Below are 23,053 nucleotides of genomic sequence, written 5' to 3'. Positions count from 1 at the left end.
CCACAATGTGTTGAAGTAGGGATGCGCGACCTAAAAACCCTTTGCTTCTACCAGTCTGGCATGGGGTCTTCAAGACTACTTTCTCCAACATCAAGTCAACTAGCTGACTATCGATTCTTCAAAGTTTTCATACCTTCAGAAACGGTGCCTTCTCAGAATTCAACGTGCAGGATAAAAACAGAACAGGCAACATTTGAACACTTTCCTCAACAGAAAGAACAGAGAATGCACACATCTTGCCTTTTAAGGCAAACCTCCCAAGTTTTCACTGGGTCGCAGTCAGTATCTGACTGGCTGTGGAAAATCTAAAATCCAATCTGTAACAAATCATTTATAGTAATTACTCCTGCCTTTAACATTTGCCACCAATAGACATTGCAAAAGAACAGAAAGCATTTTTAACAAAACCTTGGATTTGTACAAAGCCCAGGTTCTACTTCAGATCTTGCTTCACAGAAGAAAAACCATTACAAGTGTCTATAGTTACTTTCTGCCAAGATGAGAGTGCAATAATATTAGAAATACTACAGAAACACCTGAAGGCAGGCAGAATTCATTCTGAAGAGCCAGTCCCATCGACGACCACGTTTGTTTAGCCTGCATTAAAGGTCCCTGCATTTCATGTTATCAGTCAAGCCTTTGCCCCGTTACAGCAACAAAATATATTCAGATGTAAATTCTGAATTCTGTGCCAAAACACAGTAATTCTGAAACGGTGCCAAAATGAATGCGCAGTTTAGCGTTGAAGCATTTGAGACAACGAGAAGTCTCCAACTGTAGAACAATTAGCAATGCATTCTCTATCTTTTCTTGTTTTAACACTCTATAAAGAATAATTAAAGTAGTAATCAAAAACACGCGATAAAAAGCTATGAAGGTCTTTTTTTTTCCCTGACAATGAAAATATAAATGCCTAGGCATTTCAAATGACCCAAATAGGACTAAAGTTTGCAGGATAAGCAAACGATGTTTGGATACCATATTGACAATAAAAGGCGTTACATGAGGATAACCAATTATGGATATAAAACAGAGTTAAGATAATGCCCATATGCGACAAACCAGAAAGACAGCAGTTTGCTGAGGAACTCAAAGTTGGGGGAAAAATATAGTAACAACTTCAAAAGGAATATGAAGTTACTCCTAAATTAAGGGGACATCTGAATCTCAAGCATTCCTAGTAAACAATATCTAATAACATTTTAAAAATGTAATAAAGAATTTGTAGACAAGACATTGCAAAGATATTAGTTTAAAGATGAACAAAACTGTTATTAAACCAAGAAACCGAGTAATCAAATCTGATCAAAACTGTTTTGGACAGAAAGGTTCATTTTTCAGAGAGTTTGGAAAGAAAAAAGCAATTAACATATCAAATCAAAGAAAGAATGGTGAGCTTTAATCTAAACAAACTTGGTAACATGAACAAGGACTAATCAATGAAGGCTGAGACAGACACACTAAGAGACAGTACCAAAGAGCTGTGCTGTACTTCACAAGACAGTTGACTGCAGGCCCAGCTGGCCAGCTAGACTTTTGGCACTCTTCAAACTTATACTTGACTTTTTCCTTAATCACTTTCAGTTTGCAGAAAGCTAGGAGGAAGAGACAGGGTCAAAATCATGTCCTTTATCCCTAGGCTCCCGGGCTCAAACAAGAGACAGAGAGACTCTCCATTCAACATCACAAATTCACCACTCTTCCTTATAAACTGCTGAAAGAAAGGGGGAAAATTCTGTGCAAAAAGTGGCAGATCTTACACCAACTTCAACACGAGCTAGAAGAAAAGTAATTTCTTTCCACCCTTTACAATATATCATAAGATTAGGAAGGGGTGGAGAAAATTGGAAAGAGTAGGAGAGAGGTATGCATTCCTCCAAGCTTAAGCATTTTTATTAAGTACTAGCTATCTGGGCACTCTCCTGGCAACCGTCAACTACTTAATTGTTACCAGCTTTTGAGACCAGTAAAATTCTGTGAAAAAACAGTCGGTTGGAACTTAAAACACCTCAGCCAGCCAGGAAATTTGGTGGTATTCTTCAAAAGCGTTACTCTATACCTAATGTCTACATTCACTATTGTATTTATTTTCTACAGCTCTCAGTCTGCGGTAGACGGGGAAGGATGGCACAAGATACGGCTATGGTGTCAACACAAGAAGTGGTTAACTCCAGTTCCATTGCATGCTCCAGTCAGGCTTTCATTCAGTATAGTAAGAGGAAAGCTGTTATTTCTCTGTTTTCAACTCAGAATTTGGAAGCATCCGTGCTTCCCTTCTCAAGATGAGCTCTGTAAATACTGGGAAGCAATTAAACTACAAGGGTATCAGTAAGGAATGTTTTTATAGCCTGAGACAACGGCCTATCACTGTTTCATCTTTGCTCAGAAAAACTGATCTCTCCCTGAGACTTCGTAGAAAAAACCGCTATTCCAAATAATCCCAACAAAGCACAGTTTAGAGTGAAATGTAAAAATAATGGCCCAAGAGAGATGCACTTTGTAGTTTGACACTGAACAAGCCTCTTCTGCAAGCATATGTTGTCTGGCCATGCCACAGGAGTTAACAACTGATTTAAGATGAAGGCTGTACAAGTATGACACGTATTTAACCAGAAATTAGGATCTTCCTTTTACATTCTAAGTATGAAGACTGTATGACTTAAGCACAGAAAAAAGCCCCAACATACTTACAGGTGCTCCATAACCAAAGATCTGTACTCACCTTTCATTAAGAATTACACTAGAATATTACTGTTTTTTAAATAAGGCATTATAATTTTTTGGAAATGTGAAGACAAGGGACATACACCATAGGAAGACATTTCATATACCTGTTCTCCTTGCCATTTTGTATCACTGAATGCCTATCAGCAGTGGTTCTTTCACTACAAACATATGTGTTGCGCCGTGTCATTGCTCCAGGGGCGGTATTATTCTACAATTAAAAAACATAGGCTTGTTATTCCCCACAAGAGGCTTTTCTGCAGTTAAGTCGACATATAATTAAAGGCTGTTTCACTTCATGCTAGTTCTACACACTTCTAAAACTTACAATAATTCAATAAGGTAATACACAAACACCTCCCAGTATTTTTAAGGAATAACGCAATCAGAAAAAATAATTCTAACAAGTTGTTCTTGTATTTCATGTTGATGGCTCAAAATTATTATCACTTAAAGTTTTTAATTACCGACGTTCTGAATTACAAATTCTCAGTATGTATAGCATTCATCTACATCTGGATAGCCTATGTCTTTATAGCCTATTTTTGAAATACTTTACCACTTGTAGATTGTAGAATTTCCCTTTAAGTTAAAATCATACCCTTAAGTAAGATAAAAAAAGCAAAGACTTAAGAAACAAATGTGGTAAAATTCAGTGGGAAGGTAAACATGAACTTTTAAATATTAAAATACTATAAAACACTAGACAAGTTTTTTAAAAAAGGGAAGAATAACTGAAATTAAAGAGACAAATTGCAGAGAATTTTAATAAGACATTTTTAAAAACATACATTTAAATACAAGTATAATACATTGAGGACAAGAGAACCAGGGGAACTTAAACTACAGACCTTACTTTAGAGGGGAGAAAAGAAATAGAATTACTTTGCCTCTGTCTTTACAGAGAAAGAGGGTGGAGATATGCCCAAGTTGGCGGTCAATTTTCCAGGAACGACTGAGAAGCTAGGTAATTCACAGATAACAGAATTATAAAATGTTAGATGCAATTACTGTAGGAAAAGCATGGTGGTCCAGATAAACATGCACCCCCAGGTTGTAGAGGAAGTAAAAGCCGGCAAGCCTTACATTTTTACTCCCCACCCCAAGAACATAACACAGGAAACTGCATATGGTTGGAAATTGGAAAAAACCTTTAAAAATTGTCTTTAAAGAAAAGGATCACGGGGCAAAGCAGGAAGCAAAATAGGCTATTAACTTTAAACATCACTGCTGGGGAAAGTCTTGGAGGAGGCTGGCTTAAGGGAATGACTGGTCAGCACCTGGATAAGCACATGTTGAGTAAGGATGGCCACTAAGAATCAGGCAGGGGACTTCATGCTCAACTAACCTTTTGGAGCTCTTTGAAGAATTACTGCTATGATAGACAAGGGAAATTCAGTGGATTTTTAAAATAGCATTAAGAAAAGGTTTCACATAAATGGTCACGGAGAGAATCAGGGGAAGAAGGATAAAAAGAATAAAGAAAAAAAAAGTTCAAGCACAAAAGGAGAGTAGCCAAACCTTTTTTGTTGCCGAACCTGAAATAAAACTGTTAAAGTGGAGTATTCTCAATAACCAGCAAAAGCTTCACCAGTGCCTTAAGGCAAAATATTTGCTATACAGGGAGTCTCAAGCAACTTAAACCCTGAGCTGCAGATTTAACAATGAAGCCATCTTGTCTGTTTAAAAGACTGCTGGCCTGCTACACATCTTCACATGAATGTACAAACAAAAATGAGAAGTGAACCGAGTGACCTCCTGGTGTTAAAAAGTACAAAGAGTATCAAGAGTATTTTAGATTTGCAGAACTATTAATTAAATCATAAGTAGTACGTAGTTGTCTCAAGGGTTCTCAAGTATTCTTCACTGGATATTCCTTAGGGACAGGCATGAGCCAAGCATCAGCAGAAGTCCTCCTGGCCCTTTCCTTGTACTTTATTCCTTACGCATCCCCTTGCCTTCCTATCTGTTCATTTATTTAAAATAATCCATTGGTTCTTATACTTTCCTCTGACATTTGTTATTGTGCAAACTCCCCTCTGTTTACTAAACTTGCTAGTAATGAGACTGTGCACCTAATGTGAAGTTTTGGTTACATGTTCGAGAGGTCACGCTGTGCGAGACACTTTGTGAAGCCCTCGCAAACCAATAGTACGCTGAAGTATTGCATATTAATATTAGCACATTATGTTGTTCTGTGTTCCTGAATCTATTAGAGAATGAGGCACCTACAATATCCGACTTTTTCTGGTGGGAAATATGGACGATAATGGGTGGCTTACTTCTTTCCACCTGCTCCCTTAGAACATTAAATACTTGTTTCCCTTGACAAGCCACCACATAACATTAAAATGTACTGTGAAGTTGCACATCTAGAAAGACAAGACAGCAATCTCTGTGCTGGATCAAACTTTAAAGACTATGCATTTTCAGGTCTGGGAGTAGACAAATTTTGGTATTCATATCTGGAATCGGAGGACTCTAAAGATGCTCCTTCCCAGCTCTTTCTGAACGCAAAGACAGAAGGATCAGTATACATTTTTTTCTGTTTGGTTCAGATTTCAGAGGTCATGAGAGGAGATTTAAGCATTTGAAGATTTCAAATTTCAGTTTTAGCAAGAATACCGTCTTGGCATTGGGGCCTTTACACTTTTTAGCATATGACCTTTCACGATTCATCAAGGAAGCTCTTCAGCTACAACTTTTTTGTTCAGCCAATCTACAGACTATTAATGTCTGGACATGACTAAGTTGCACACGTGCACAGCACAGGAAGCCTGGAACTGGTGTCAACCACGCTCCCCGATGGAATGACAACCCCTAGGGTTAAGGTCAGCCGCATAAGTTCATCCTTGTGGCATCATCTGCCTTCTTTGCAAGAGGTGTTGACACTGCAAAAGCACATGTTGAGACTTCTGAGCATACGCACAAAGTCCAATCACAGCACAAAGGATGAACGTGTGGTACAGAGTCCTCCTCTTTTCCTATAGAGTCTTGTGCCCACTGCTTAGGTAGGCTGTTCGCGCATGAAGAGACACCAAGGCGAGGACTGATGAAACACTTTCAAAGAATCAGCTTCTGACTTAAAATAATGAACCAATCTGTTTACTTAAGAGTACTCGTATGTTTTTTGGTCCTAAACGACTTTACAAACATATCATCTACTCTCCTCTTCCAGTTTTCTTAAAGCTATATTAAGGGCTCTGTGTATATTAAGAGCTTCTTACAAGCATTGAGGAAAAATCCAAAGCTGTGATTAATAAACAATTAGTTGCTGCTATCTATACAACCCCTGTAGCACATTTTTCTTATTAATTTGGTATTTACCCAATGAACCTGAAGCTTCTGATGTGTACTTGTTCAGCTTGCAGAACTATTTAGCTTGCAAGAGTTTAAAGACCTTCAACTTTACAAGTACAGCTTGGAGCCCCTTACTCCAACCTCAGACTTAACTGTCTGCTCTACAAGCACAACTCTTATCCTCAAGTGCATGCTTGTAAGCTTTGTTATTTAATAAGAGCAGCACACAACTGGCTAAGGGTCTCCAGCAAGGACCAGTTCAACTGCTTTGGCAGTATTTGTCAAAAGTAGTAACTGTTTTTAAATAGTATTTTTCTGTCGCTTCAGTGATTTTTCTCATCACATTACTGATTCTAGGACTTGGGTGCTCAGTGAAAACACAAACTCTCTCCACCTCAAACTTTTTACTTTTTTCAACTTCAGGACAAATATGGTAACTCCAGTATCTTTTTTTTCCTTCTAGATGCATGCCAGTACTGTAAGAAATAAAACTCCCTAATCAGTTCCAGGAATTGTGTAAAAAGTCAGTGCTTCCCTCCATCCCCAACAGCCAGAAAGCAAAAGACTAATCTCTAGCCAGGGGGTGGGGAGAAATAAGAGAGTTTGCACAGTCTGACAGAGAGCTATAAACAGCGACAATTTTAAACTAATTAATTAATCACTAATTAATTGAGTGACATCACAAGTCTGATTCCATGTTCACCACCTTGTACCACTGCTTATAAAAGCTCAGTTGCACACTGAATCAGAAGAGGGAAGTATCCTATGGTTATAAGTTCGAATTTTATTTCGGCTACAGTAGTAAGAAATTTGCAATAAGACTACTGGAATAAATCCCCAGGATTTGGGAGTGGTATAGAATGGCAGATCAAAATACTAAAGACACTAAATGTAAAACGTGTTGTAACTGTGATGCAAAACTCTTGAATAAGGCACTAAAAAATACTTAGAAAAGTCCAATGTAGGACAAAATTGATTTGATTTTCCTACCATTTTGAGACTCAGCAGCTAAGAACTGTCATTTAAGAAGAAACAAAGTCTGATCAAAAACCAAGGGAAAGGGCAGGGGATGACAAAAATTACGAGGGTCTCCCAAAATCATGAGCTTTTGTTCACATTTATGAATAACAGCTGCTACAGTAGAAGACGTGTCTTTCCAAGGAATCTCTTTGGCTGAAATCCTCCAGCCGAGTCACTATCAGCCACTGAGCCAACTGACAATACAGAGCCAAAAAAGTAAGACTTTTTTTTAAAAAATCTTATTATACTTATTTTGCTGTGAGCTCAGGAAGTTTTGTTCTCATCTGTTATAAGTAATGGTGCGAGCATACGACCAAATATGAACTTTGTGGGATAAGTTTGAAAAAAAAAAAAAAGAATCACTCCATTGCAAGTTGAATAAAGAACTGGGAAATTATTTCTTCTGAAAAGAAGGAAATTTTTCAGCACAAAATCCCAAAGTTTTAGAAATTAAACATTACAAGACTCAAGAGTTACTACGCGAAAACAGATTTCCAACTTTGCCTCAGAGGGAGGCACCACAGAGTATACAAGTTGAAGCCAAACCAAACAAAGGAGTTTCTTTCTTTTGGTACACTGTCTACTACTTGACCCTGTAAAATCAGCAGTTATGCGCCTGGTGTGGGGTTTTTTGTTGTTGTTGAGGTTTAGGTACAGGTGGGGACATCCAAAAGGACAAAAGCCATGCACGTTGCTTTTAAACACAGGTTGAAATACACCTTTCAACAGTTTTTAGAGCTATATTTCGATAATCTTAATATACATAACTATGACTTGGAATAGCCTGTTTGAGAACAAAGACTAAGTGGCTTCTTATACACATGAAACTATAAAACAGGATAATAAAAATAGAGATTTCATTCTGCTGTACAGAGGCCACAGAAGAGTAGCTGCTGCTATCAGAAATAACTCACAGGAAATTTCGGGGGACAGTCTTTGGGTTCTGTTTCTTTTCTGTTTTTTTTTTTAAATATTTTTTAATACGTAAATTATGTCTGTTGATCAACGGCTACTACTGCTAATCAGTAATAACTACTAACTACTTCAGGAATATTAAAAGGTAACTTGAGCAGCTGACTGATGCAGGGGAAAAAAAGGCGACAGTATGAGATACCTACATTTACTCTTGATGAAAGAAAAGTAAAATCAGCACCACTGATAAATTACAGGTTTAACACTTTTTCACCCCTCAAAAACATTTCATGGTTTTGATAAGTAAGCGTTTTTACTTACACTAGGCACAGCCGAACTTTTCTTACGTTCAGGAATATCAGCCTTATTGGGATTGCTGGCATTTCCAAGCATTGGACTAGCTGGTGCAATTCCTCTTCCTGCAACAGCACTACTGCTGGATTTTCTTGACTGAATTCCTTCCTCTTTGAGGTCACTGTCTGTAGTACTGGTCTGGCTTCTTTTGGGATATGCCACTACTGAGGGAATGGATGGTCCAGCTTAAAACACAAGGAAAAAGAACAGGAAAAGGATTTTTCTTCTCAGAAGTTCAGTATCTATTTTTCACTACAATGGAAACGCATTCACACATGAGAATCAAAATAATTAACACTGGGAATCAGATTTGCAAAAAGGTGATTATTTAAATTACTGAAATATGCATGTTTCAGAAGACAGTATTGTGAAAAACAAAACACTTTCCAAACACTTTTTTTTTTTTTTCCCTCTTTAAGGGTGGGGGGGACATAAGGGAGGCAACGACGCCACACAGACACAACACCCTGAAGTAAGGCCCCCCATTTTCTAATAAAATCTGACAGATTTGATATTCAAAGCAACTCTAGTAAGGCTTCCCCTTATATTGTAATTCAAAGATACATAACTCTCTTCTTTTTACCTTGCTAAGGACAGAAGGGCCATAATAACAGACAATTATGTGAATTAATTATGTGAAGATATCACTTGATTTTCATGAAAGAATTAAGAATTTAATGGAGTGTGCTGGTGTTTGAGTACTGGCACTGGTTTGGCTTGGTAGGAAAAAAACCTTTAGAACCATCTTAAAGACACTTAACAAGTAACTGACTCTCATTCAAATCAGAGGATCTTTCATTAGCACAAAGCTGGCACACGCTGTTCAAGCCAATTTGTGATAAAATTGGGCTCTTGAGACCGGTATCTGGTGACAACCCTGGACCACCAGCAGCACTAACGACCATCGGACTGCTCTCCTGCAACAGCCCAGAAGCAGGGGTGGTTTGCCACCAGCCTCCCCGGGTGTGCCAGAACCCCCGAGAATGAAGCAGCCCCTTCAACAGTCCCAAGCTCCCGCCTGCTTTCATAGGTTCCTGGACACAGGGAAAAGCCTGGGGAGATGTCAGGATTGTGTTTTCTACTGTCTCAAGATACATTAACTTTGTAGTTAGTGTTCTAATAAGAATTAATTGAGAAGTGTACGTATTTACACGGACATAAAAATGCATATATATAAACATATATATATATATAAAAATACATTAAAAAGTGTCACAAAACACAATAACCATCATCCCAGGAGACTCTCCAAGGAAAGCAACCTCTGAATGTACTTGACCTAAACAGAGACTCCTTTTATAAGTCTGGGCAGGAAGATGTTTAAGATACTTAGAAAACTCTAAGCTACTATCCTGCACACTCATTAAGCAGAAGAGTTTCAAGTTTGCCTGAGTCACTGATCTTTAGAAATTTAATTCCTGCAGGACAATCAAGTGACACTACCCTCAGGAAACAGGAAACAAGAAATACTGGCAAATTGACATTTCTACAAGTTTTAGACACAAGCTGACCTACTAGTGTCAAAAGAAAACAAAAGCTGAACAGACGTACAAGAGCATGGGGGAGGAGTGCTGTGCTTTTCATGAAAAAGGGGGTTGCAACATTCTCTTCAATTTCTGTAACAAGACTTTCCCAGCACGGTCAGGAATGCAAGGGGTGACACAAGGCAGAATAAGAGAATTAAGTTGGTGTATTCAGCCTTCCTCTAGAAGCTGTTTTTGAAGGCTTTATAACAAAACTAATTTTTAAAAAAATAGTTATTCAGTAAATTATTTAACCACCATGCTGTGAATGGTCATCCTCCTTACCTTTGGTGGATGGAGACAAATTCAGAAACCAAACAGAACTGGAAGTCACTATATTCTGCAACACTGAAAATGAGAATTGCTCACCGTGATCACTGTACCGCCGCTGTTTCTGGCTAGAAGATATGCTTCTCTGAACTTTGTGATGAGGAGATTGTCCAGTGCTATTATTAAGATCACTACTTGGCCTAACTTTGGCAAGTGAAAGATTGCTGCTGGAGCTTGAATCACTTGCATCCAACTACAATACAAATGACAGTATTAAAACAAGGAGTTCATGCAAAACAAATTAAACATCCACTACATTCTGGGAGCAGTAACAGACAGGTAGAAGAAAGATGGCTCTGGTACATAAGAAATTTTGTGACAGTAAGGAAGTTGCTTAGAGGCCCCAACTTCTCTTAGATTCTCATGCAACTGTCTTAGGTGAAACTCAGCAGAATCTGCAGCTACACAAAGGACAATCAGATAAAAGAAAATCCATCTCTACTTTCCGTTCTCTCTCCTGAGAGTTCTCTTAAGATTTTAACAGGAAGAGAGGATATATTTAGCAGAAGCCACCACACCAACTACTCCTGCAGAGGAACCAAGAGCAGCTTACTGATGCCGAGCCCTCTCAGCATCACACGGAAAGGTAATATACAAGGCAAGAACTTTTTTAGGTCAATTGGTCCTGCTCCTTGGTTCTCTTAGAATATTTACAGCTGGCACATTCACACTTGAGCTCCTACACTAGACAAGACAGTAACTGGCAGCCTTCAGAGGAGTAACTGTTGAGCAAGCAAGGTAGGTAGTTTTGGGGAACCTAAAGACAAGAGTTTACTGGCTCAGATCAGGGTGAGAAAACACAGAGATCATTTCAACAGTTGACACTGATGATTAGAATAATATGATTTTAAGTGTAATGGACTTCTGTGCAGGACAGCAATGCCTCTAGTTACTGACTGTACTTTTGCTTCTAACTTTGCTAAGGCCACTTTCTGATTCCTTTGCTTCTTTGCATTTGTAAGAACAGTACCTACCTCTGATGATTTCCTTCCTAGCAGTAAGTATGTAGCTGTGATTTCGTCATACTTCATTTTACTAAGGGATTCCTGAATTTCTTCTTGAGAATATCCCATTCCTACCATAATATCTAAAAACAAACAGACGCTCTGTAAGCAACAGAAATGCTCTGATGTTTAGGCTGACTGAGAGAAAAAATGGAACATTTAAAGAATTAAACAAAACAATTAAGTGTGAGAACATAAGCCTGATTAAATATCGATATTAGAAGATTAGTTATTTTTTTCCAAATGGCAAATAAATACAGGGTGGCGGAGAAAAAAAAACTCCACCCACATGATGCAAACAGTATCATACTCTGAAAAATACTCAATTACCTATTCTTTTCTGGTCCGAGATGTCTAGTTCTGGTTCAACAAAAGGTTTAAGTTCATCCTCCTCATGCCCTGCATTGATCCACCTGTCCTTCATAATTTGCTATAAAAGAAAGGGTTTTGTTAGTACGATACACTTAGCAGCAAAGAAAATGAGTTGTTGAAAGAACAACCCCCTCTCCCCCTCCATCTACCAAACACTACGGCCTTTCTCTTTTTTTTTTTCCAGAACAGGCCCTAGCACCTAGTTAGTTTTGTTTTGCTCCAGTGAGGAGAATCAACTATGTACATCAAGCCAAGCTGCTTCCCAATCAGCTGTCTTCTAGCACACAGCTGAAAGCTAAAAGCCCGTAACACAGACCAGGAGCAGTGTGACAACTCTGACAAGTCTAGCAGGTCCAGGCTCGATGACGGAAGTCCGTGGAAGCCAGTATTGTTTTGGCCTTTCTCCTCCATGACAGTACAAAATGCAACCACACCATAACCCAGCAGTCAATACTTCCAGTTCACATTTGAAAATGTAGAAAATGTCCTAATGAATCATCCATTAATGCAGGAATCCACAACGTAACCATCAGGAAAAGCTATATGACATATGCAGCATAGTCTCATGTTCACTTTGAAAGTAACTGTGAAGTCACGTGTCTTGTAACCCCAGCAAAAAAAACCAACAACTTAAAAAAAAGGTCATCTGCTCTACTCAACAATATCCCACTCCTGAGCCCGCTCCAAATAAACTATTCAGGAATGGTACGAGAATAGTACATTACAGCTCAAAAATGCAGTTTGCAAAATATGTCTATCTTTCTGATGCACTTTTATTTACGCCATTACCTCTAGAGTGCCTCTTTTTGTTGGGTTTAGCACCAGGAAACGTTTGAGGAGGTTTTCACAGTCTGTGGACATGTAGAAAGGAATCCTGTATTTTCCCCTTAGCACTCTTTCTCTAAGTTCCTTGGTTAACAGAAGAAGACCAGACAGTAAGTTGTAAGCAGCAAATCAATTAAAACATTAGCTAAACATGCCCAACACGTTCTACAAAAACACACCTTTAAGTTCTGTCCATCGAAAGGAAGAGATCCACTCACAAGGGTATAAAGAATAACACCTAAACTCCAAACATCTACTTCAGGTCCATCATATTTTTTCCCTTGAAAGAGCTCTGGAGCAGCATATGGTGGGCTGCCACAAAAGGTGTCCAGTTTATTTCCAACTGTAAACTCATTGCTAAAACCGAAGTCAGCTATTTTAATGTTCATGTCTGCATCTAACAATAGATTTTCAGCCTGGAAGAGAAAGAATGGTTGGTAAGATGAACTTAAAATACTTGATTTAGAATGCTATTGTCTGGTTTTACTCATTCTTCAAAGGCAAAGAGCTGAAATATCTGTTAACATTCCCTTCCTTGCAAGGTCTTTAGGTTTGCTTTAGTCTATCACTCACATATTCCCTGTTTTAAAAATCTCTGTACAATGGCTTCAGACTACAGGAGCTGTTACGCTACCTGGAAACTCTGTTATTGCCATCTATCTGTTTTCTCCACAGAAATGCATCCTGAGCACGGGGGATGGACTAAATGACCTTTAAAGGTCCCTTCCAACCCAAACTATTCTATGATTCTATTGTAACTTACATTTTTGATCTATTAAGATAAAAACAAGATATAGTCTCACTATCCATACTTTACGTGGCATTCTTACAAAAGGTTAGTAATACATCAAACCTTCAAACTTTTTTCAAGTGTGGTACTTTTTTGTTGTTGGAGTTCTTTTTGTTTGTTTGTGGGTTGTTTTTTTTTAGTTACAAAGTTATGATATGTTGAAAAAGTTATGTGGCAACACTATTCATTTAACAGCACAGTTTAAGAAAGGGATATACCATTTCATGCCAATCTACAAAGAAGCCATACCTCAGTTTCATCACTACAATTGGTAATTCATTCTTTTCAAGACCAAATCTTATCATACCTCTATGAAACTACCTTTTTTTTTTTTTAAAGATCTCTCAGCTAACACTGACTTGCATCAGGTTTGAATCTGATGACAGGGTGAGAGGCTATCTTTCAGCAGCCATTAAATTTCCATATTTAAAGTCTTACAAATCCTCTTCCTTTTATTTGAAATAGATCTATACTGTAAACATTCCTCAAAACTTGCTATAACACATGCTAAATAAATAAATCGGAAAGTTTAATATACGCTACATTTTATCATCATAATAAAGATCACAGCCACAGGTACAGAAGCTGACACACATACATCACGCACTTTTTCCTACTCACCTTGAGATCTCTATGAACAATATGCTTTTGATGGCAATACTGCACTGCAGATACTATCTGGATAGAAAACAAGCCCAATTATGTAAGTGACATATCAAAGAAACAGGAGTTTTAATCAAAAAGCTCAACATTTATTACTAAAGATGACATGTACTTATCCACCCAGAGCTACATAACCAACTACTACAGTGACCAGTGTATTTGGGGAAAAGCTGCTAAATAACTTAAGTGTTTGTTATTTGATCTCTCTGGTTTCTACTATACTTGAAAGAGGATTTTGTTTTTCCTGTGTGGCTAATTATAGACCAGTAGAAGCAATGACTTTCAGAAAGGTTACTGAAGTATTTCCATTCCAATACTGTACACAGCTATAAAAGCTTTCCCTCTAGACTGAAGTTTTCCAGTCCCTCTCCAAAGGTGATTTTTCATACCGCAGCATGAAGAGAAAAGGGTAAGAAACAGGCTTAGCTACTGGAGAAACTACTGGGAAAGAGCTTGTTTGTCAAAACTTGTGCAGTGAGAAGCAACTCTGCATCTGACAGAGGTCTGCTCTCTCAGCACATATGGGTTATTGTATTTTGTATACTGTACAAGAGTAGCAAGCTCAACAGAAAAAACTCTGTCTCTGAAGTGTAATGCAATAATTTCTTCCATTGTAATTTCCAAATATCATTATGTTTTTCCTGCTTTATATAGCAAACTATATAAGCTGTTTACACAGTACAGTGTCCCAGGGCATTGCTTTAGAATCATAAGCATTGCTGCAGAACTCTACATGTACGGAAAAGCTGGATAAAGTCTTACTGTTACACAATCACAAATGTGATCAAATACATTTTATTGTCATGCATATGTGGTCAGAATTGAGGTAGATGTTATGACTTCTTAAAATAAGTGGAACTGCACGTAAAAATAATATACCATAATAACTACACTTAAATAAATGTATTTCTAGTCTTTGTTCAAGATTAAGAAGATTCCAACACAGAAAGATGAGGTATCATTACTGTTACAAAAAATAACTCTTGATCAGAGCACCCAGCTTAGCATAAGGATCCTCCTGTACAGGTAAGAAGCAATGGTTCTCTCACCCAGTATTTAGAGTAGGTGAAAGTAAGGTTCTTGGTAGGTCGAAGAACTGACCTACCAGTCAATTTTGCATTCGAAACTTCAGCACCAATGTTATGATCTTTGTACCCTTGTATCATTGAATCACGCATGTGCGAACTGCCACCTTAGAAACCAAGCAGTCCAAGAAAAGTTGAAATATTTCCAATCTCTACACTTCCCTTCTGTTTTCACTTGTTCCTTTATATATTGACTCCCTATTTCAGGCTCCGAGTTCAGCTTTTTACAGTTACTGAAACCGCCAAAGTTCTCCCACGCCATCACTTCTACCATCCTTTCGGTTTTCCTTCCTTTCCTCTCCACTACCATCACTTTAGTGCCAGTCACAAGCTCAGTCTGCAGCAGCTTCCAAGGCTGACAGCATGACAAACACCTCAAGCTTTATTCAGGACTGCAGAGACACAGCACTATACCATTCGCTCCTGCACTGCTTTTACTCCGACTATGTAAGTGCGGAAGGTCTAGCAGATGATCAATCAGTAGTTTCCTTCAGAGATGCTTTTGAACTACTCTGCATTGCAACACGATAGCAGAGAGACCGCAGAAGTGAGTCCAATCAAAACGGAAGGGAAATAATGCAACGTGTATGACATTAATAATCGAAGAACAGCAGTCAAAACTGAGAAAAATAGCACAAAGCATGGCTGCACTGGACTGAGTCCCTTGTCTTCCACCCTCTACCGCTGTTTCCATTGACAGCCCCCCCACCCCCAACCTATCTGAGCATGAGAAATCTGCTGACACTTGGCAGCTGGGGAGAGAGGGGAAGAAACACCAGACCTTTTTGCTAGAGGTAACAATTGGAGCATTGAAATGTATTTCTTGGGAGGGATTTAAAAAATATCTGTATAATCATAGGTTTTAAAGAACAAGTTAGAACAAGTTATCTCTAGGCAGACAAACCATTCTTCATAAGGATTAAATGACAAAAGGACAGATAAATGACTTCTTAAGGTCCCTTCCACACTGCCATGAATATCTAGTTTAACTGGAACATACGTGCAAGATTTATTTTGTGGATTTTTTTATTTTCCAAGATCTTTCCTAACATCTACCAGCATTAAAAATTCTAAATCGCTTCTGCAGGGAAACAGTGGGAAGACTGAAGAAGGCCAGAGCTAATCGGTTGCAGTAAAGGAAGAGAGGGAAGTAATACACATGGATTTCGGGAGACCCCCTGCCCTGAGTTTTGGCTTCCCATTTTTGCATTAATTCTTATCCAGATAAGTACATTTTTCTATGGAAAAAGGATTGCAAGATTGAACCAGAACTGCTTGGAAGCCTGTAACAGGGAAAGAAAAACAGTGATGTTAAGAATGCAAAACGTTCTGGATTTCAATTTCTCACACATGGCTGCACAAAAGGAGCTTGAAATAGAGGAAAGCAGAGCATGGCTGTATTTTTAGTGTTTGCACCCTCTCCTGTGTTCCTTGTCAAGGGTGATTGGAGTAATGTGATCACTGTCTTTTACATTCTTTTTTCCTGCTAACAACCTTAGGTATGCATAACAAAATGGACAAAAAAAAATTCTTTTAACAAGCAAAGAGGGGAGAATTACCAAATTCTGCTCTTTGCCTGCTAGAGAGGAAGTGTTCAATGCAGAAATCACATCTACTGAAAGAAGAATACAAGATATAACACAACTTATTGTAAGAACTAAGCTGAATACCACAGCACAACTGTTTCTTCAGTTTAAAGAGTCATTTGTTAAACCAGTTAGTATATTAAAAAAAAATAAATCCCTATTTTGTCGTAAGTCCCTATCTAACATAAGAACAGCTGCACTGAATCAGACAAAAGGTCTACAGAGAGCATTCTCCCTCCAACAATGGCTAAAAGCTATCTGAAGTTATTTTGGGACTACAGTAAGGTGAAATGAATAGTTTTATGACCTGTAAACCCAGCAAGATCTAGTTTCCTTTGACACTGTCCCACAGTCAGAGTGCTAGTGTCCAAAAAACGCCAAGCTCTGATCAAAGTTTCCTGACTCCTGTCCTGCGCACATGCTCTTCTCTCTAGCAAAGTGCAATACATTCATGCTATAGTTTCTCTCCTCAGGTTATAAACTAAGGTTCTCTCTTTTTTTCCCCAGGCGCTCATGCTTTTGAAGCTCTCAAGAGCCTTCTATCTTTGAGATCAAGGTCCTCTAAAATTGTTGAGCTCGGTAGCCGGGAAGTCAGCTGTTGAGAGAGGACAGAGCACAGCTGCCTGTGCCAGGAGACACGACTTAGAAGAAGAAACTGAAAACATACTTCTGTGTATTTCAGTGGATTCAAGTAAGGCCATCTATATGTCTGTCTCTACAAACAGCATTTAGTCTACCGAAGTACAAAAAAAAAAAAAAAAGAAAAATCAAGCTGAGAATCTGAAGTACATAAAATCAACTCTTGATGGGTCGAATACCCCGCTCAGCAGGCAACTATCTTTTAAATTCCTTCCCTTCACATTTGTTTTTGAAAAATGAAGTCACACATATCCTGTACTACTCACATTATCCCATAGAATTAAGCACTAAGTGTACCTGTAAAACATGTTCGACCTGTTCCCACAAGTTTTCACTTAAAGGGGAGTTGAATTGTGTTAAAAAAAAAAAAAAAAAGATAATTGTTGAACAAATGTGCAATTTCAATGGAATTACTGCAAGAGCTTTTTCCACACAACTCCTGATAAAAGAAACTGGGGACAAAAAGCAAAGAACCATACCAGTAGAAGTTTTCAACATTCACATCTGAGAGAGAACAGCAAATCCTCTCAAGTTACTCTGAAGCTCTTCAAGTGACATTACAAAGAGCAAGGCAACAGTCTGGGATTTAGAAGAGACTGCTTAAATCGGAAGGCTTGCTCCACAACTCATCACATCCCCTCCAACACAGCACAGAAACACATACCAGAAACCCTCAATCACAAAGGAAGGATCTCTACCTGCTGGAATGTGAAAGGGAGGGAAGCAGCTTTAAAAAGACATGTAAGATTCTGTTGAAGAGGAAGAAAAATTTTCCTTACTATCAAGCTGTATAACTCCAGTAATCACAAATCTCTTCTGTGGATACGAAGTCTGCAGATGCTTTTTTGTGTTGTTTAGTTTGTTTTGTTGGGTTTTTTTGCAAAAGATTAAAGAGGGTAAATACAAGATTTAAAAAGATGAGAGGAAACAAAGCAACAAGGATTTCACAGAAATGCTTTTGTTGCCTCCTTATGTTGGGTTAAATAAGTTTCTATTTTTCTTTACTTTTGTTGCTACTTTTGAGCTCATTGTTTATATTGCTTTCACAGTTCTTACTATTGGAGACAGAGGGAACAGAACAGTTGTGGCACAGTTTCCTAGTTCCCAAATCATTGCTTTCGGTCACACTACCCACACTAGAGAAGTGTAAAGGTTTTCTTTACAAGGCACTTGGTGAAAGTCATTAGTTAATTTCCTGTAAGTCTCATATATTGTATCAAATTTCTTCTACTTCTCCATGGCTATGCTGAAGAACCCTTCCAACAGTGAAAGTGTCACGTCATTGCCACAATTCACCAGTTCATAACCCCAACATACCGTTCAATAACACACTCTTGTCCCTATTCATTATTTTAAAGTGTCATTAAGCAGTAGCAGAGTTTTGATATGTATTACTTTTCACAATATTTTCTAGGTTATCCAAGTGAACAAAGGTATGGAAATAAGGTATGCATTTACAAATTTCTGCACAAGAGCAGAAAACAAAGTACAGCAGACCCGTCAGATCTGCAAACGAAACTCTAGATGCTACAAGAGCAGAGATTTGGATTTTAATTAGTTATGCAAAAGTATCTGTTTATGTTCAATACTGCTTTACTGTAGAATGGAAATGCTTTTTACAGATCAATGAAACGCCAACATCTTTGCAGGGCTAGTTTCTACATCATAAATAAAGCCAAACTAACAAGCCTAGAAATTACTTTTCTGCGACTATTAAACTGCATCTTTTCATGTAAGTGGATGGATGTGAACGGACACCTGCCACACGCACTGCCTGCGTTTTAAAACTGGCCTGTTTGTAGTCTGCTACGTTTGAATAACTTCCAAAAGGTTAGGGACCAGCGGTACTAAGGATATATGAAATGAACCCAGAGGAAATGAATTTTGGAACGGAATACACTTGCAAATCAAGTAGTCACTATGTTCTGGCACTCCTGGACACCCTGGTACACAGCATTAAGGAAATTAGCACCACTGAATGGACTACTAACCCCTTCAAAGTACTACTGTAACCCAAGCTTTTTCTGACTTGGGGCTACAAGTCCACAACATGCTTAACACTGCTAGAAGTCAAATGCGAAAGACAGCCGTTTTACTCATTTCAGCATTAAAAACAAGGGGCGGGGCAGGAGCTGATGTATAGGAATGTTATACGTACCTGTCTAAATTTAGCTCTTGCCTCCTTTTCCTTCATTCTTCCATGTGCAACCAGATAGTCAAACACTTCCCCTACAATCAATGATGAGATACATTAATGCCATTTCAGAATCTAGATTCTTCTCTAGCAGTTGCCCACAGCAACTTCACGGGAATTACTGTACTTCAAGTTTATGATTACAGGTTAGCTCAAGAGAACAGGGCACAACTGCTATGCAATTTACTACATGGTCATCTTTATACAAGAAAATAGACTTAATGAATGACTGGATATAGACAAAAAAACCATTTCCTTCCAATTATTTATGACAGAAACTGAGCAGCATACTCTTGCTTTGGAAATAAAGATGACATGCACCCATGTACTTCAGGCTTCGTGGCAAGGGTTTCTTTTGCCCCACAAGAAAAGCTTCATATATAAAAGAATACCTGATAACATTTGCAAATATTGTCATACCAGTGCTAGAATTTTTCTTTGTGCATGTGTATGGAAGTGTTCTAACCAAAATCAGAAACCTCAGCTTTAACCTAGGCTTGGAAGAGGTACCTGCACGGAAGGTCACAATAATGAGCACAGCAGAACACACTGACATAATCCATTACACAACCATCAGATACGTAAGATACACTGAGAAGGATCACTCTGAACAAGCCCAATGTTGTATGGCGGTGGGTAACTAAAGGAGACTACTAAAGCAGTACTAATTGTATTTTGGGTTGTTTTTTTTTATTCCCCGTTTAATCAATCCAGTCATTTTATAGCACATCAATACAGACTATAATGTTTGAGCTTTCGATGCAGTCAACTGGCCCATGAAACATTGACATGTTTGTCACAGCATGGGAGATTTCCTCTACTAAAAACCAACAGCCATGTACATAAGAACTCCTACAAACAGACTAGAACACAGTTTTAAAAATTCCTAGCTAATATGCAAAATTAATAAAAACTTTAGAAGTGGATCAAGCACCTAAATATTCTCTACTAAGCAAGAAAACGCTGCTTTGTAGATAGCCACCTCACAAGGGAAGAGCTGAGTAACTTCACGTTTATTTTTGAAAAGGAGCAACTCCACCAAATTTGAATAAAAAACCCGGAGTCATACAGCAGGAAAAGCAACAACTGAGCAATCTGAAGGAATGTCAGGGTTTTCTACAAAACAGCCTTACTTCCCTCTGTATTGTGTTATGTAATACTCAACTCGGCTAACTCTCCCAGCTGTATTTCAGAGCTGTTTCTTCAAAAACCTTGAAGGAACAAACCTGAACACTTTTTCACAATTCAGGGAAAACGACACCAGAGAAATTATCATCCCCAATTTCTGCAAAGTGTTGCAGCTGTAGCGATAGTTTCTTTCATCCTGCAGCCACAGACTTCATATGTGTCATGCAGGAACAGTATCTTGATAAAAGAGGGGAAACTGATGCCTGCCACTGAGACTATCAGCCATTCCTGTCTCGTACAACAGGGCACGTGCAAAGGTTACTGCTCACAGCCTTTTAGACCGGTACGGTACATATCTCTCCATTACCCTAAGAAAGATCATCACTGCTTTAGAGAACCGCTGGCCCTTCTACCTCCTAGAAGCTAATCACTAGGTGGCAATAGGACTTCACTTTTAAGTCTAGTACCATCAAACAGCACAGAGTTGCCTCCACAAACACCTGCACTAGCCAATGTTTTAGCAATATTTTACCAATTTTGTTTCTGTTTAAACAAATCTTGGCTGAGCACTTAGGGAGCTGCTAGAAGAAAACATAGGCAGGTAGGGAATCATTACCTGATTTAGAGTAATTCGTTAAACTTCACCTCATCTAACGTCAGTCAGAATTCAGTGCTGATTTTCTCTGAGAAGTCTTTGTATCTCTCTCCCAAAAAAGAAGAGCCTCAACTCTTTGAGATTCCCAGCTGCTGATGCTAAAGGGTCACACTGACAAACTGAGTGCTCTTAGGTTTTAGCCAGCAAGGAGTAACTTAAGCTCCAACACCTTAACTCTAGCTCTGGTGAAAATATTTGACATTGCATGATGCATGCTTTTTCCCCTTCCTCTGCAATCAGAAATAAATGTTTAAGTTCCTCCTAAGATGGCATAAGGCTAAGTTTAACAACTCTTGACAGTAGAAGGTCTGCAATAAAGGTACATCAAATGCCATCAACATCTAATAAGCAGAAATTGCAGTACTTGTGCTTTTGAAAGCAACAGTTAAAGAAAATGTTTCATCTGAACATGTTTTTACCAAATTATACAAAATAGGACACCAGAGGTAGGGAGCCAAACACGATAAATTGAAAAGGCTGGCATTTGTTACAGACAGGGACAATCGATGGCCAAATAAAGATTCCCATTAAATTTGAGTTGTGAATACAAAGCAAATGTTATGTTGCAGTAAGTTCAGAGGCTGGTTTTAAAAGTTTTAAGTAATTATGTCACCCAAAGAAGTCCCAGATAATATTAAAAGATTTTACACTACCATGACATTAACATCTCCTGAAAAAGAAAGCAAAACTTGAAAGAAAACAAACACTTTCTCCCACGTGGCAATTTGGTTACATATGTCATCACAGCAGAGAGGTACTTACCCCCACTTGCATATTCCATTATTAAATAGAGAGTTTTTTCAGTTTCAATTACTTCAAATAGCTTCACTAGAAAAGAAAGCCATTTATTAATCAGTTAACTAGTTGCAGAAGTATTATGTTAACCCTACAGATAATTCTGTCAGAAAAAAACCCCCACCAAGCCCTATTTGCTTGCTGCTTCCCAGTATCAGACTACTACTCTAAAGAAGCTTTTTCTATCTAATGTTCTGTCTAATGGAAAATACTGGAATGCATCTGGTCAACTCATACAGAACATTTTCTCAAGAAACAATACGTTGCTTCTGTTACATGCAAAAAAAATTATCAGTTAGCTGTGCAAATAACAATTTGTGCAAAGAGGCCAAAATGTTGTGTTTTGTTTTCTTTTCAACACACAGGTCTGAAAAAGTATTTATTACTGCTATTTTACAGTGAACTGACGCCCTAGTGCAGAATCATCTTTTAAACTCACACCACAACAATTTTAACAGTGAAAAAGCTAATATTTCTCCAGAGTTGGAAATTATATGAAAAAAACAAGGTACCTATATTTGGATGATTTAAGATCTTCATTATTCTTACTTCTCTAAAGAGCTGAAATAAACATAAAACATGAAATAAGTTAGTGAAACAGGTAACACCCACTCTTCCTAAAGCCTGATCATTTTGACATACTTATTTAAACACAAGGGCAAACATTACTATCAGCATTTCAATGAAGTTCATGAAATAAGCACTTATTGGAGGGAAGAGTTAAGTGTCTGCTTCTTTTAACACCCCTCCCCAAACAAATCACCCCTCAAAAACCTGAAAAAACCCAAAGAGCACTCCAGATAGCTGGAGAGAGAAGTGATCTTAGCTCTGTGGTTTGCAGACTTTTGGGGCTAGATGACCATTATGAGCCCACGCGGCTTCTTGCTGGCCAGGACATCTCACACAGTTGTTCACCCTTACACAGAAAATACTGCTTCCAAAGTTTTGTGAACGCCCACCAGAGCACCTTTTGAAGACCACTGCACTATGTTACTGGCATGAACTCATCACTCTTCGGTACTTCTTTAGAGCCAGGGAATTACTTTGCTAGAACAGGAACTCACAGGTGAAGAAAGTCAGCTGCTTATATCACACAAGAAATGTGTTGCCCAACTAAACCAGCAAGGAGCAAATTTTAAGGAGAGATGGGGAGG

At 38.3% G+C, this 23,053-nt stretch overlaps 1 protein-coding gene across 1 annotated transcript in view; it reads right to left on the bottom strand.

Annotated features, from left to right (window-relative positions):
* The window catches only part of MARK3 (MAP/microtubule affinity-regulating kinase 3), a 49,747-nt gene that overhangs the window by 13,552 nt on the left and 13,142 nt on the right, over window positions 1–23,053 (bottom strand). Inside the window, exons 3-13 of the mRNA XM_009891060.1 lie at window positions 22,412–22,460; window positions 21,867–21,932; window positions 19,286–19,356; window positions 13,776–13,832; window positions 12,544–12,780; window positions 12,329–12,448; window positions 11,498–11,597; window positions 11,138–11,250; window positions 10,203–10,356; window positions 8,278–8,495; window positions 2,832–2,935 (exon numbers count right to left, since the gene is read on the bottom strand). Coding sequence (XP_009889362.1) covers window positions 2,832–2,935; window positions 8,278–8,495; window positions 10,203–10,356; window positions 11,138–11,250; window positions 11,498–11,597; window positions 12,329–12,448; window positions 12,544–12,780; window positions 13,776–13,832; window positions 19,286–19,356; window positions 21,867–21,932; window positions 22,412–22,439 — 1,268 coding nt within the window. The 5' untranslated portion in view covers window positions 22,440–22,460. The remainder of the gene's footprint in view (window positions 1–2,831; window positions 2,936–8,277; window positions 8,496–10,202; window positions 10,357–11,137; window positions 11,251–11,497; window positions 11,598–12,328; window positions 12,449–12,543; window positions 12,781–13,775; window positions 13,833–19,285; window positions 19,357–21,866; window positions 21,933–22,411; window positions 22,461–23,053) is intronic.

The sequence above is a fragment of the Charadrius vociferus genome, unplaced genomic scaffold, assembly GCF_000708025.1.
Source record: "Charadrius vociferus isolate BGI_N301 unplaced genomic scaffold, ASM70802v2 scaffold228, whole genome shotgun sequence".
In the NCBI taxonomy this organism is placed as follows: domain Eukaryota; kingdom Metazoa; phylum Chordata; class Aves; order Charadriiformes; family Charadriidae; genus Charadrius; species Charadrius vociferus.
Note: the sequence above shows the minus strand (reverse complement) of the source record. Positions and strands in the feature narration are given on the sequence as shown.